Source organism: Zalophus californianus, chromosome 9 (assembly GCF_009762305.2).
Source record: "Zalophus californianus isolate mZalCal1 chromosome 9, mZalCal1.pri.v2, whole genome shotgun sequence".
Taxonomy (NCBI): domain Eukaryota; kingdom Metazoa; phylum Chordata; class Mammalia; order Carnivora; family Otariidae; genus Zalophus; species Zalophus californianus.
This window is the reverse complement of record NC_045603.1, coordinates 18,272,992-18,286,351: the sequence shown is the minus strand read 5'-3', so window position 1 is coordinate 18,286,351 and position 13,360 is coordinate 18,272,992. Positions and strand designations below refer to the sequence as shown.

The 13,360-nt window shown below is 48.7% G+C and overlaps 1 protein-coding gene across 14 annotated transcripts in view; it reads left to right on the top strand.

Moving 5' to 3' along the window:
* STAB2 (stabilin 2) overlaps positions 1–13,360 on the top strand; it is a 147,214-nt gene that overhangs the window by 124,814 nt on the left and 9,040 nt on the right. For 12 of the 14 annotated variants that reach the window (XR_003519900.1, XM_027593936.1, XM_027593931.1 and 9 more), the window contains 7 exons: positions 959–1,066; positions 2,818–3,011; positions 4,321–4,462; positions 8,339–8,472; positions 10,442–10,607; positions 10,753–10,859; positions 12,530–12,649. Coding sequence is in view for 11 of the 14 variants with exons in the window: in XM_027593936.1 (XP_027449737.1) it covers positions 959–1,066; positions 2,818–3,011; positions 4,321–4,462; positions 8,339–8,472; positions 10,442–10,607; positions 10,753–10,859; positions 12,530–12,649 (971 nt within the window). In the remaining 3 variants the exon portion in view is untranslated. Of the gene's footprint in view, positions 1–958; positions 1,067–2,817; positions 3,012–4,320; positions 4,463–8,338; positions 9,361–10,441; positions 10,608–10,752; positions 10,860–12,529; positions 12,650–13,360 lie in introns of those variants that run through there. The other 2 variants (XR_003519902.2, XR_003519901.1) reach the window with 2 other exon arrangements.

Here is a 13,360-nt window from a genome sequence, read left to right as displayed (position 1 = left end):
GGCCTCCATGCATTCATCTGCAAAAGGAAGTGCCTGGGGGCACCTGGGGGGCTCAGTCGTTAAGCCTCTGCCTTCAGCTCAGGTCATGATCCCAGGGTCCTGGGATCCAGCCCCGCATCGCGCTCCCTGCTCAACGGGAGGCCTGCTTCTCCCTCTCCCACTCCCCCTGCTTGTGTTCCCTCTCTCGCTGTGTCTCCCTCTGTCAAATAAATAAGTAAATAAAAAAGGAAGTACCTGTTCCACCCTTTGCAGGGGAAAAGGCGCTGACAAGAGCTGCCATTATCATTGTCACTCATGATCCTCATCACGCGATCTAGATCCTTCCTGAGCAGCCAGTTTTCTGAGGCGTCCCGTACACCCTGAACCCTGAGTTCTGGTGGAATGTCCAAGATGTGAAGGTTGAATTACCCACTGTGAACCACTAGGGGCAGGAGGGCATGACTAAATTCTCCCTCTGGGCTTAAGCCACCTGAGATCCCAGAATCCCTGCACCTCCCCTCCTCCCTGACCACCCCATGGCTCCACGTTGCTTGTTGACTGGGCTGCCCCATTCACTCACCAGAGCTCCAGACTTCTCCCAAGCTGAGCGGTGCCCTCAGAAGGCCATGGAATTTCTCCTCCAGTTCAACAATCTCCTTCTGGGGACCCCATACCCATAGGGCCAAAGAGCTAATCTGCCAAATGTATCCTTGTTGAGGTATAAAGTTTTAACTGGTTGCCCATAAAGGTTACATATTACCATTTAATATGACTAACATGGCAGAGTTAATGTGTTAGCATTATGGAGTAATTCTGGAATCTCAGAATCTCCAGGCTGGGAGGAACCTTAGCAAATCACCCTATCCTCCCGCAGAAGGGGCACTTCTGAAACACGGGGACAGACTAGACAGTGAGTCTTGGTGCATCCCACGTCCTCACACCACAGGTACAGCAAGAACAGTAACCTCTCTGTTTGCAGCCTTGCCCCCCGTGTGCACACCTCCTTGTTCTGTTCATGCCACGTGTAAGGAAGACAACACGTGTGAATGTAACCTGAGTTATGAAGGGGATGGATTCACATGCACAGGTAGGTGCCGTTGGGGCACGTGTGAAATAGAGCGGGGCAGGGGCAGAACGGGACTTAGTCAGAGTGCCTGGACTTCATCCTGACCCTTCTACTCCTGCCTGGGCCATTTTCCCAATACCTACCCTCTCTGTGATTCTGTCTCCTTAGTGGGTTTGCCCATGCCTGACCCACCTACCTCCCAGGTCATTGCTCTGAAATCACTTTGCATGCTCGAAGTGATGCACTTTATTGTATAGTGTTTTTGTAACTCTCCAGGTAATCCAGCCTTACTTCAAAAAAAAAAAAATTCAGAAGATACGTTATAGTACTAAAAAAAACAATAGTTACTCTCATCAGTTGGTGAAAATCACCCTGACCACTGCCATGTCTGTAGTTAGTAGTTAAGATATAGGTTCACCCGTGCAGAGACCCAAAGGGACAGTGGCATAAACAAGGCAAATGTTTAGATGTATATTTTTATCTCATATAGTAGTTTGAATGGAGGCATCCAAAGCTAACATAGCTCTGAAAGGACATCTGGGAGCCCAGACTCCTTCTGTCTTGTTGCTCTGCCACCATTCACTTGCCTGGCCTGAGACAGTCAGTACCATCAGCACATCCCAGGCAGCAGGATCAGGAAGGTGAGGAAGGAGGCAAACTTCCTTCCCTTTAAGAATGCACCTAGAAGTCGTTAAAAAATTTTGTCTGTTCCCATGCCATCGGCTGGAGCCCCATCATCTGTCATACCTAGTTGCAAAGGAGTCTGGGAAATGTAGTCTTCATTTAGGCAACCAGGAGCCCACTAAAAATCTCTTACTATAGAAAGAGGACACAATAGATATTGGGAGAAACCTACCAGTCTGTGCCACATGTACTTACTAACTTTTTCATGAATAAATACGCAAATAAAGATACATAGTTTCTTTACAGAAAGGAGATCTCACTATACCTGCTGTTTTGTAATCTGCTACAAAGCAGTCCAGAACTAGGTTACTGACCAACAACTGCAGCAAAGACCCAGGTTCTCTCTCTCCAGTCTGCTCTCCTTTGGATGAGGCCTTTTGTCCTCATGTTTATTCTCTCAAAATCTCAAGCAGCTGCCATGCATGACTCCAGGCAAAAGCCAGGCAAGAAACATCAGATGGCTTCCCTGCTGCTCCTGAGGCTAGAGCTAATCTAGTACTGGGTTGAAATTTGGGAGATCGTGAAAACAAAGGTCCTATCGGGTAGCACAACACAGTGGGGAAAGCATGGGCTTTAGGGGTCAAACCAAGCCAAACCAAGTTTAAATCCCAGGCCCACCACGTAATCACCGTTTTGCCTTTGTCAGGTCAGTTAAACTCTGGGTTTCAGTTTGTTCATCTGTAGAATGGGGGTAACAACGCCCGTCTTATGAAGTGCTCAAGAGTACTGTAACTCCACACACACACACACACACACACACACGCACGCACGCATGCACGCAAACACACACACAACTGTCTTAACATTAAAAGCCCAAACTCATTCCAAAAACTACTGAAGGGGAGCCTAGAGGTATGTGACAAAGGGGGTCAGAGGTGCACAGGGGTCATCAGGCCTGGTCTCGGAGGCTATCAGCCACAGGATTCTAGTGTTCGCAAGGGCTAGCCCAGGGGCTATAGGGAATGGGGAGAGAAGACCCCAACATGCTGGGGCCCATTTTCTCCCCAACGCCACTCATCCCAGGGTGACCCATGCCCCACATTCCACAGACAGTGGTTCAATGAGCCCTCTCCCCTCTGCTCCTGCAGTTGTGGATTTCTGCAAACAGAACAATGGGGGCTGTGCGAAGGTGGCCAGGTGTTCCCAGAAGGGCACAAAGGTGTCCTGCAGCTGCCTGAAGGGCTACAAAGGGGACGGCCACAGCTGCACGGAGATAGACCCCTGTGCCAATGGCCTCAACGGTGGGTGTCATGAGCATGCCTCCTGCAAGATGACCGGCCCGGTGAGTCTCTCCTCCCCCAGGGAAACTTGGGAGCAGTTCTGTGCCTTGCTCAGCCTCGCTCACTCTGCTTACCGTTCGGCCTTCTCCTCAGCTTCCTTCCCACCGGACTCTTATGTCTTGTTAAGTCTGCAGACTAAATGCCAAGTGGCATCCTAAGCAGAAGAGGGACGTGAGCGGGAAAACTGGTGAAATCCACATAAAGTCTATTATTCAGTTGATAGTAATGTGCCACCACTCATTTCTTAGTTTTGTTTTGCTTTGTTTTTTTATTAGAGAGAGAGAGAGAGAGCACAAGAGCAGGGGGAGAGGGAGAAGGGAGGGAGAAGCAGACTTTCCGCTGAGCAGAGAGCCCAATGCGGGGCTGGATCCCAGGACGCCGGGATCATGACCCGAGCCGAAGGCAGATGCTTAATCAACTGAGCCACCCAGGCGTCCCCATTTCTTAGTTTTGACGAAGAGACTATGATTAGGTAACGTAGGGGAACCTGGTGAAGCATGCATGGCAACTCTCTCTGCTATCTTGGCAACTCCTCTCTAAATCTAGAATTATCCAAAGTAAAAAGTTTATTAAAACGAAAAATGTCGGCAAGAAGTGGGGGGAAAGTGCAGGTTTGGGCACCCACTCAAGTCTTTTTAGAATAGGATCAGTGCCCTGGTGCCCAGTTTATCTGTTGGGAAGAGGAGACGGTGGAAGATAATGTCCATTACGGTCATTAAGTGTGAACTTAGAGTCACTCTCTGAGTCCTAGCTCCCGCACTTACACTCTAACCTGGGGCCAGCTACTTGATTTCTCCGAGCCTCCGTTTCCTCTTTTGCCAGCTGAGCCTAATAAAAATACAGCCCTCAGAGAATTGTTGTGGGGATTAAGTGAGATCATTCATTGATTCGGCAAGGGGTCATCAGGGACCTACTATGTACTGTTGTCGGGGCCAGGGACGTAGCATTGAAACGTGTGGGGAGAGGGGCAATGCTCTGTGCAGGAATAGGTGCAGGAGATACTTCCAGAAAGCACCAAGAGTCAGGAAGAACATAAATTGGGCCAGTGTGATAGAAGGGACGGGGAGAGTTGCTTTATTTAATGGGTCAGGGACACTCTCTCCGAGGAAACGAAATTTGAGCTGAGAGGACATTTCGTCATGAGCCTGTACAAACATGAGACGTGGCCGTGACTTAACTGCCACTATTTACAGGCGAGGCATTTTCCTGGTGCTTCTGAGCATCTCCCGAACTGGATGGGGGCCCACAGAGCACATAGGGGTCCTGGGGCCCTAGAAAAGGGGCTTCTCATCTTTTCGGCTCTCCCCACAGGGCAAGCACAAGTGTGAATGTAAAAGTCATTACGTGGGAGACGGGATAGACTGTGAGCCGGAGCAGCGGCCCATCGATCGCTGTTTGCAGAACAACGGGCAGTGCCACGCTGATGCCAACTGCGCCGACCTCCACTTCCAAGGTCAGTGTGGCTGGGGGCTGCCTTCAGGCTTGGGGAAGGGACTCCTGCAAGAGCGAACAGGAACGGAATTAAAAACCAGGCCAAACAGCCCGCTCATTGCCCAGGACCCAGTGCCCAGGGGGGAGCAGGCTTCGATGGCAGAGGACTGGAAACACTCGCATCTGGACCCGGAGCCTTAGAACCAGGAGGGAGCGTAAAGGTCATCTGTCGTGAATTTTCCTGATACATGCTTTCCCCAAGTTGCTTAGCAACCATCGACTGGAACTGAATCTAAGGAGCATAGTTTAGGGTTTAAATAAGAAAGAGGAAGCACCTGCCATGTGTAGATGCAACTTCTCAGCAGTTGTTTTGATAATACAACTTGATAGGCAGGTAGGGCATTCTCCTCCAAGGCTGATCTGAATGGCTTGTAATAAAACCACAGGGGTCATAAAACTAGGAATCACAACACACAACAAAGTGGAAAGCCAAATGGGACGTGCAGAGGTGCAGGTGATAGGGCATCTTGAAACCTCATGGAGGAAATCCACGAAGGACCCAGGGACATCATTCTGAGCCAGGGCAGGGAGGGACTGCAGGGGTTCAGAGAGCGACTCGGGGCATTACGTACTACGGCCGATCAGCGTTTATTGCGTGTCTCTGACTGGTATGGGGTTGTTTTAGAGACATGGTAATTCTCATGAGGCAGTTTTTACATATCTCAATAATAACTATTGAGTTAACACCTGTTACGTACTGTCTTAATCCATTTGGATTGCTACCATTGACTGGGTGGCTTAAAAACAACAGAAATGTGTTTCTCGCCGTTCTGGAGTCTGGAAGTCCAAGATCAGGGTGCCAGCATGGTCAGCTTCTAGGGAGGGCCCTCTTCCAGGTTCAGACTGCTGTCTTCTCACAGCAGAAGGGGCTAGGAAGCTCTCTGGGGTCCCTTTTATAAGGGCATTAATCTGGGACGTGGGGCTGGCTCAGTAGAGCATGCGCCTCTTGATCTTGGGGTTGTGAGTTTGAGCCCCATGATGGGTGTAGAGATTACTTTAAATACACACACACACACTAACCCCATGCAAGAGGGCTTTCCGAAACCTCATGACCTAATTACCTCCCAATGGCCCCACCTCCTGATACCAACACACTGGGAGTTAACATTTCAACCTATGAATCTGGGGGGACACAAACATGCAGTCCATAACATGGACAGAATCCTAAGACACCTCAAGTCCCTTTTGGGGATGAGATAGAAGAAGCGTAAGCAAGGAAAATACACAGGATATATGACATTGTCTCCTTGCAAGGGGATTCCCACTGTAGCTGAAGAAATTTTTTAAATTGAGAAGACAAGGAAAGACAAATCACAAAACAGAAGACAGCAGTTTATCTCGTGCTGATGGTTCAACTGAAATGAGAGAGAGCAAGAATAGAAAAAAACTGAAAGCAGGGACTTGAACAGATACGTGTACACCCATGTTCCACCAAAAAGTGGAAACAACACTAGTGTCCATCGACAAATGAATGGATAAATACACTGTAGCCTATCCCTGCAGTGGGATATTATCTGGTCCTGGAAAAGGAAGGAAACTCTGGCATGTGCTGTAACATGAATGAAACTTGAAAACATTATGCCATGTGAAATAAACCAGACACCACAGGACAAATATTGTGGACATATGCAAGGGATCTATGTAACAGGCAAATTCATAGAGACAGAAAGTAGACTAGAGATTACCAGGGGCTGTGGGAAGGGGGATGGAGAGTCACGATTTGATGGTGACCACGTTTCTGTTTGGAATGATGGAAACATTCTAGAAATGGATAGTGGTGATGGTTGCATAACTTGTAAATCTACTTAACACCACTGAATTTTACCCTTAAGATGGTCAAAAAAGTAAATTGTATGTTATGTATATTTACCACTGTAAAAAAAAATATTTTGAATAATAGTCGGAGATGGGAAAGATCTCTGGGTAAGATGAGAGAGGGACTCATTAGAGAAGCCTAATAGAGGCCTGGGACTATGGTGGAGACTCCAAAGATGTCAAGCCAAAGACCTCAAGGTAACAGGGTCTCAACTAGGAAGAAGGGTGAGCCCAGGGCACTCCTATGGGCAGAGAGGGTGGTGCTCTCTTTTTATCTCAAGAGAGCAAACCCCATGGTGGTTGGGTTAAAGCAGATGGGAGGGAACATGGCGCAACATTTGAAAGCTTGGTTGGGGACATTCTATGCTCAAGGTGAGGCTACCAAGCAGAGGGATTCTATAGGCAGTTGCTATTTAGGATGGGGGCTGAAATGAGCAGCTGGGACCAGGGATGTTGATCTGTGAGTCATTTGCCTCAAAGAGTGTGAAGTCTTTGGCTTTTGTCTTTAGGGCACGGTCCATCAGCCAGTCCTGCCTGTTCCCATAGCTGACCCACAGGGGGAAATCTATTCAGCTCTTCTTTTCCGGGGGGCTTTTCTCTTCTGCTGTCTCCTGAATGCTAGGACAGTGTTGGGAGTTTTACTAAGTGACTGAGCATCATAACTGAACCCACCTTCTGTTGAAGCTGAGTGGTTACCCTTAGCAAGACAGTATGGCATTGGGATAAGACCCCAGCTTTCCCTGTGGGCACGGATACAGGAGCCAGCCCACCCTCCGGAGGAAGTGCCTACTCTTCCAGTTCAGAGGAAGGCAAACTGGTGCAGCCTTTATGGCAACCAGTTTAACCATGTGTGCTGGGAGCCATAAAATAATTCACGCCAAGACCTGGTAGCTCCATTTCAAGGAACCCATCCAATAGACACACAATCTAAGAAGGGAATAAAGATAAACATACCATCTCAGCATTACTTTGTATCATAGAAGATTATAAATAACACATATCTAACAATCAAGGATGATCAAATGTACTGTTACACATCCGCTCAAATGCACTATTAAGAATCACGTTGCCTTAGCAAGAAGACAAAGAAAAACATCTATGCATCCTTCCCCAAACTGTTATGCTGGTAAGTGTTTGCATTTTAGATAGGGCTGACAGGATCATACAACCTGTGGAATATTCTACTGGACTATGGTCAAAGATCTTGAGCTTAGGTCTTTTTTGGTGTAGAAAGTGACCTTTTAGTGGCATTTGGTAATGAACTGGACAATGTAAAAATGTAACTCAGTTCTTGAACTGTTTCTGGTCTCTGCTTTCAATTGTCTGGCTAAAAAAGATTTCAGCCAGGAAAAAATGATAAGTCTCTCAGTATCTTAGGGGAGAGATGGCTAGAGAAAACTTTAAGGGCATAGTGGCGATCAGAAAACATAGAGTCCTTGGCGAAAACTCTCTTTAAAGTATTTTTTCATGGCTGTAAAGTTCACAAAAATTATTCAATTATAAGGAGTGAGGGGGAAATCCTGTTGCTGGAGAAAATTTATAATATGGGGGAATAATAATGATTCAATGTTAAGTCTAAAAGAAGATTTCTAAAAACTCTATATGCAAGATGCTGCCACATTTATATTGTATATGACATGTAAAGGAAGAGGTAAAAAGACTAGAAAAGTATGAAATTATATCATAATAAAAAGTTACCAAAAAAGAAAGTAAAAATTCTTTAGGGGAAGTACGCCAAAATGTTAGCCCTGGAGTAATGATTATTTCCAGGGAGTACGATTATAGGTGATTTCTGTTTATTTCTTTTCTTACTTTGATGGGTTACCCAAATTTCTACAATGAAATGTGCTGTTCTTATAATGAGAAAATAAATAAATATTTTAAATGATGTGCTTCAACATACCTTGAAGGGAAATGGTTTGCACCCTGGGACACAGCTCGTCTTCTGCTTTGCCAGTCTTTTGCTGGGAGCCCTGCCAACCAGCCGGACTGACCTGGACAATTGCTCTCTTTTCCCTTCTAGATACCACCGTCGGAGTGTTCCATCTCCGCTCCCCATTGGGCCAGTACAAGCTGACCTTTGACAAAGCCAGAGAGGCCTGCGCCAATGAGGCGGCAAGCATGGCAACCTACAACCAGCTCTCCTATGCCCAGAAGGTGGTCCCCAGTTAGTCAGCACCATGCAGGCAGGGTCTGCAGGGGACGAGGTGCAGCCTCTTCTTAACACGAGGGAGACCTGGGCTGTTGCCTTCTTGGAGGGGAAGGAGGGTGCTCCTGGAGCAATGATAGCAATTCGTCGCATCCATCAGACATGTCCTGTGTGTCGGACACCATGCCGGTGCTTTGTTGACAACCCTGTCCATCCTTACAGCATCCCTGGAAGTAGGCATCACTATTCCCATTTTACAGACAGGGCAACTGAGGCTCTGAAAGGTTAAGTAATGTGCCCAATGTCACCCAGGCAAGAGGTGGCAGATCCAGTATTCAAAGGCAGTCCTTACTCCATGATAGTCAACAGCCAAGGCAGAAGCACAGACTGGGAGTGCATGCCTCACAGCTGAAAACCAGAAGGCGTTCCATCACCATAGGCCTAGGATCTCCCTGAACCCACAAAGCAGCTGAGTTTCTCTGAAATGTCTGGAGGGGCTGTGGAGGTCATGAATGGGGATTGCCCCAGCTCTTGGCTGCAACCAGGTCGGAGATGGAGCTCTAGCGAAGGCTACTCTCTTGGCCCCCAAAACCAGAAGCCCTGCTTATTTGGAAAGGCCAGCACCTTGGAGTTACCAGCTAGCAATTGCTCAGCAGGTGCAGAGGAGGTGACTGCCTATACAGTATGATTCTAGGGCCGCTCCTCCAGCCTCCCTCACCATCCAGTCTCTGCCTTCCTTCAGACCTGGCATTTCTTTACCAAGGAACAAAACCTCGGATGCCAGGCCCCAGCATATTGGAGGGTCTGAATTTTTGCTTCTCCTGCTTGCCGATTTTGTAGCCTTGATCAGCAATGGAAACCTCTGTGCTACTTGGCATGTTTGTATAGGACTAAAGGTAATAGGGCACAGTGACGGGTACATTCAGTTTCTAACATTAAGAGCTCTGGAATGGACTGCTCGGGCTTGAATCTCAGCTTAACTACTTGCTGGCTGTCTGACTTTGAGCAAGTTACCAACTCCTCTTTGCCTCAGCTTTGCCAATTATGAGATAGGGACTTTTTTTTTTTAAGTTTCTATTGTATAGGGTTGGTGTGAGGGTTAAAAGTGCTGACACAGGGAAAGGCCTTTACAATAGAATCTGGCCCAGAGTAAGGTCTCAATAAGTATTACAATGATGATAATGATCGTGATGATGGTGGTGACAGTGATGGTGATGATACTGATGATGGTGGTGATGATGGTGATGATCATGGTGATGATGGTGATGATAGTGATGATGATGGTGATGATAGTGATGATGATGACAGCGATGGTGGTGATGATCATGGTGATGATCATGGTGATGATGGTGATGAGGATGATGATAGTGATGATGATGGTGACGATCATGGTGATGGTGATGGTGATGATCATGGTGATGATGGTGATGAGGATGATGATAGTGATGATCATGGTGATGGTGATAATGGTAATGATCATGGTGATAATCATGGTGATGATGGTGATGATCATGGTGATAATGATGGCGATGGTGATGACAGTGATGGTGATGATGATAGTGATGATCATGGTGATGATCATGGTGATGATGATGGTGATGATGGTGATGGTGATGATGGTGATGATCATGGTGGTGAAAATCAATTCGAGCTCTATCAATGCACAGACAGAAGAATTTGCCCCCAGGAGTAGATGGCTAAGAGTAAATTTAATTTGAGAACACACAGAAATGAGTGTGAAGGACTTGGGCAACAAAAGAAAAAAAGGGTACCACTTTCATCTGTTCACTGAATCAATCAAGAAAAATTTAATGAACAGCTACTATGTTCCAGGCACAGGGGTACAGTTGACAAAATGAGCCATAACCCTGACTCCATGGAGTTTACAGTCTGATGGGAGAATCAGACATGAACTAAAGGAGCCCACACCAAATAGGAAATTGTAGTCGATCCACGGCCCTGTCTGTGTCCCTACAGGCCAAGTACCACCTCTGTTCAGCAGGCTGGCTGGAGAGTGGGCGGGTGGCCTACCCCACAGCCTATGCCTCCCAGAACTGTGGCTCCGGCATTGTTGGAATAATAGACTATGGACAAAGAAACAACAAGAGTGAAATGTGGGATGTCTTCTGCTATCGGATGAAAGGTAACTACCCCAGCTACGCTTCGGATTCCAGGCCACGCAGCTGCTGAGCACCCTCAGCCTGGCCAGCCAACCTCCCAAGGGAGAGCTGGAGCAGCCCAGGCCCCTCCCTCACCAGAGTGGGACCCTGTGTGCCCCTGCCTTCCAGATGTGAACTGCACCTGCAAGGTGGGCTTCGTGGGAGACGGCTTCTTGTGCAGCGGAAATCTGTTGCAGGTCCTGATGTCCTTCCCCTCGCTGACGAACTTCCTCATGGTACGTACCCTGTACCCCATCTACTTGGTTCTGCCTCAGGGAAGGAGCACTTGCCTCAAGGCTGTGATTCCAGAGGCGAGTCCTTGAAAGAAGCCCCATGCTCACAGTCACGGTTAAGAGCATGGGCAGTGGACCACACTGCCTGAATTTGAAGCTTGGGTTTGCCACTTGTGGCTCCACCTTCGACAAATTACTTCCCTCTCTGGGCCTCAGTCTCCCCAGTAAAATGGAGAGGATGACAGCCCCAGGCTCCTAGCATGATTATGATAATGAAAGCACTTAGACCTGTGGCCCCACGTGGAAACGGCCACACTGGGGCTAGCTAGTAGGAGCATCTCTTTTTGCATCTAGAGCAGCTTGAGGGTCTGATCTGCAGGAACAAGACGCTCTTTGGTCTTCGCAGACCGGGTGGGGCACAGTTAGCTGGGCGGGCCTGGTGACCAGACAGTTATCAATGTGGAGTCAACCTGCACTTAGCACCATCCTTACAGCAATTCAATACTCTACAAGTTATGCCTCGTGAAGAGAAAGCTCCAGTTGGAGAAGGATTTGGTGCCGACTGATCAAAGAACTGAGCTAATAATAACAACTCGATCAAGAATAACATTTCTTGAGCATTTATTTTGCACTGGGCATGCATGAACCCCGTCAGAGCACTTATAACTCAGCCCACAGAATGTAAGCTCCCTAAGGGAAAGGATTTTCTCTGCCTTGTGGCTGGCATATAGTAGGTGCTCAATAAACACGTGTTACTAGGAATAAATTCTCATGTCGGAACAAGACCCACTGGCTGTGTGCCCCTCAGCAGTTTAATTAACTTCTCTGGGCTTCAGTGGCCCTGTCCACACGACAAAGTCGAACTGGGTAGTGACGTTTCTTAAACTGTTTCAGCAAGTATTTATTGAGCACCTACTACGTGCTTGAGATATATCGGTAAGCAAAAGAGACATACAAACTAATAAGCAGAATAAATAAGTACATAGTAGTGAATGCTAGGAGGTGATTATCTATCCTGTTGGGGGGGAAAGGAGGGGAAGGGGGAGTAGAGCAGGGGAGGGGTACCACCACAGGTTCCCATTGCAGGGTGATAAGGGACAGCCTTGGTGAGAAGAGGACACCTGGGGCAAGGGAGTTAGCCATGCAGACGTGGGGCAAGAACAGTCCAGGCAGAAGGATGAAAGGCAAGAGTGGCCACACGAGTCTGAAGAATGGCAAAGAAGCCAGTGCAGCTGGAGCCGAGTGAGGGACAGAAGGGCCCAGGGGCAGCGGGGCAACAGGGTCCAGGTGGTTTGGGCTTCATGGGCCATTCCTCGTAAGGCCTTTGGTTTTCCTGTGAGTGAAGTGCAGGCCGTTGCAAGGTTTCAACAAGAGGAGACTCAAAATTTGACTTAGATTTCAAAGGACTGCCCAGGTGGCCATGTTAAGAATGGTCTTGATTCTGTGATGTGGCTGTGATGTGGTAGAGTTCGTAGAGGAAAGAAAAAGTGCTCCTAAAATTCTGCCAAGAGGCGGCCAGAAGAAACAGCAGCCGGAGGTGGGGCCGACGTCAGGAACACTCCCGGATGGGTGGTGCCCCGTGACCACCCTCCCCGACCACCCCCCCCATCCCCCCGCCCCACCGCCACCCCAACCCTTGCACACCAGAGCTGATCTCTCTTTCCTCTCCCCAGGAAGTGTTGGCCTATTCCAACAGCTCAGCCAGAGGCCGGGCATTTCTGAACCACCTGACGGACCTGTCGACCCGCAGTACCCTCTTTGTGCCACACAACAGCGGGCTGGGGGAGAACGAGGTGAGGCGGGGGCCTGCTGTCTGTGCTTCACACTAGTGCTTCACCAGGATCTGTTATCTGTCACCACAAGTCACCCCAAAACTCAGTGGCTACACAGGTACTCAGCTCACCCCGCTGTGGTCCTGGCCAGGCCTGCTCACGGGTCTGTGATGGCCTGGCTGTCGGCCGACGGAGGCCTCCCGTCCTCCAGAAAACTAACCCAGGCGTGTTCTTATGGTGCTGGCAGCAAGTGGTAATTAGGAACAAGCCCCCATTTGGTCACATTGGCTAAGAGGCCACTGGTCCAACAGGTCATGCAGCTGAGCCCAAAGTCAGAGTGGGAAGCACTCAGAGTTACATGGCAAAGGGCACGAATGCAGGAGGGGTGAAGAAGCAGAGCCCCGGACGCAGGCAGTCCACCCCACTAGCCTTCTTCACATCCGGGCACGTGGAGGGGATGGCAATTCCACACAGGTGGCTGACCGCAGGCTCTGGCAGCCGCAAGCCCTGTCCCACCCGAGGGCTGAGAGGAGCGGGACCTCTGCCCACAGTTCCCCACTCAAGACCCAGCCTTCCTGAGGACGACTCTCAGTGCCACAAGCTAGCTGGAAGTGCACCTCTGGCAGAGCCCAGACAACCAAAAGTCTGAGAGAAGCTTGACATGCCTTCTCTCCACGTGGAGGCAGAAAACCATGGCCATGAGAAGTGATTTTTTTTTTTCTGTGTCATCCT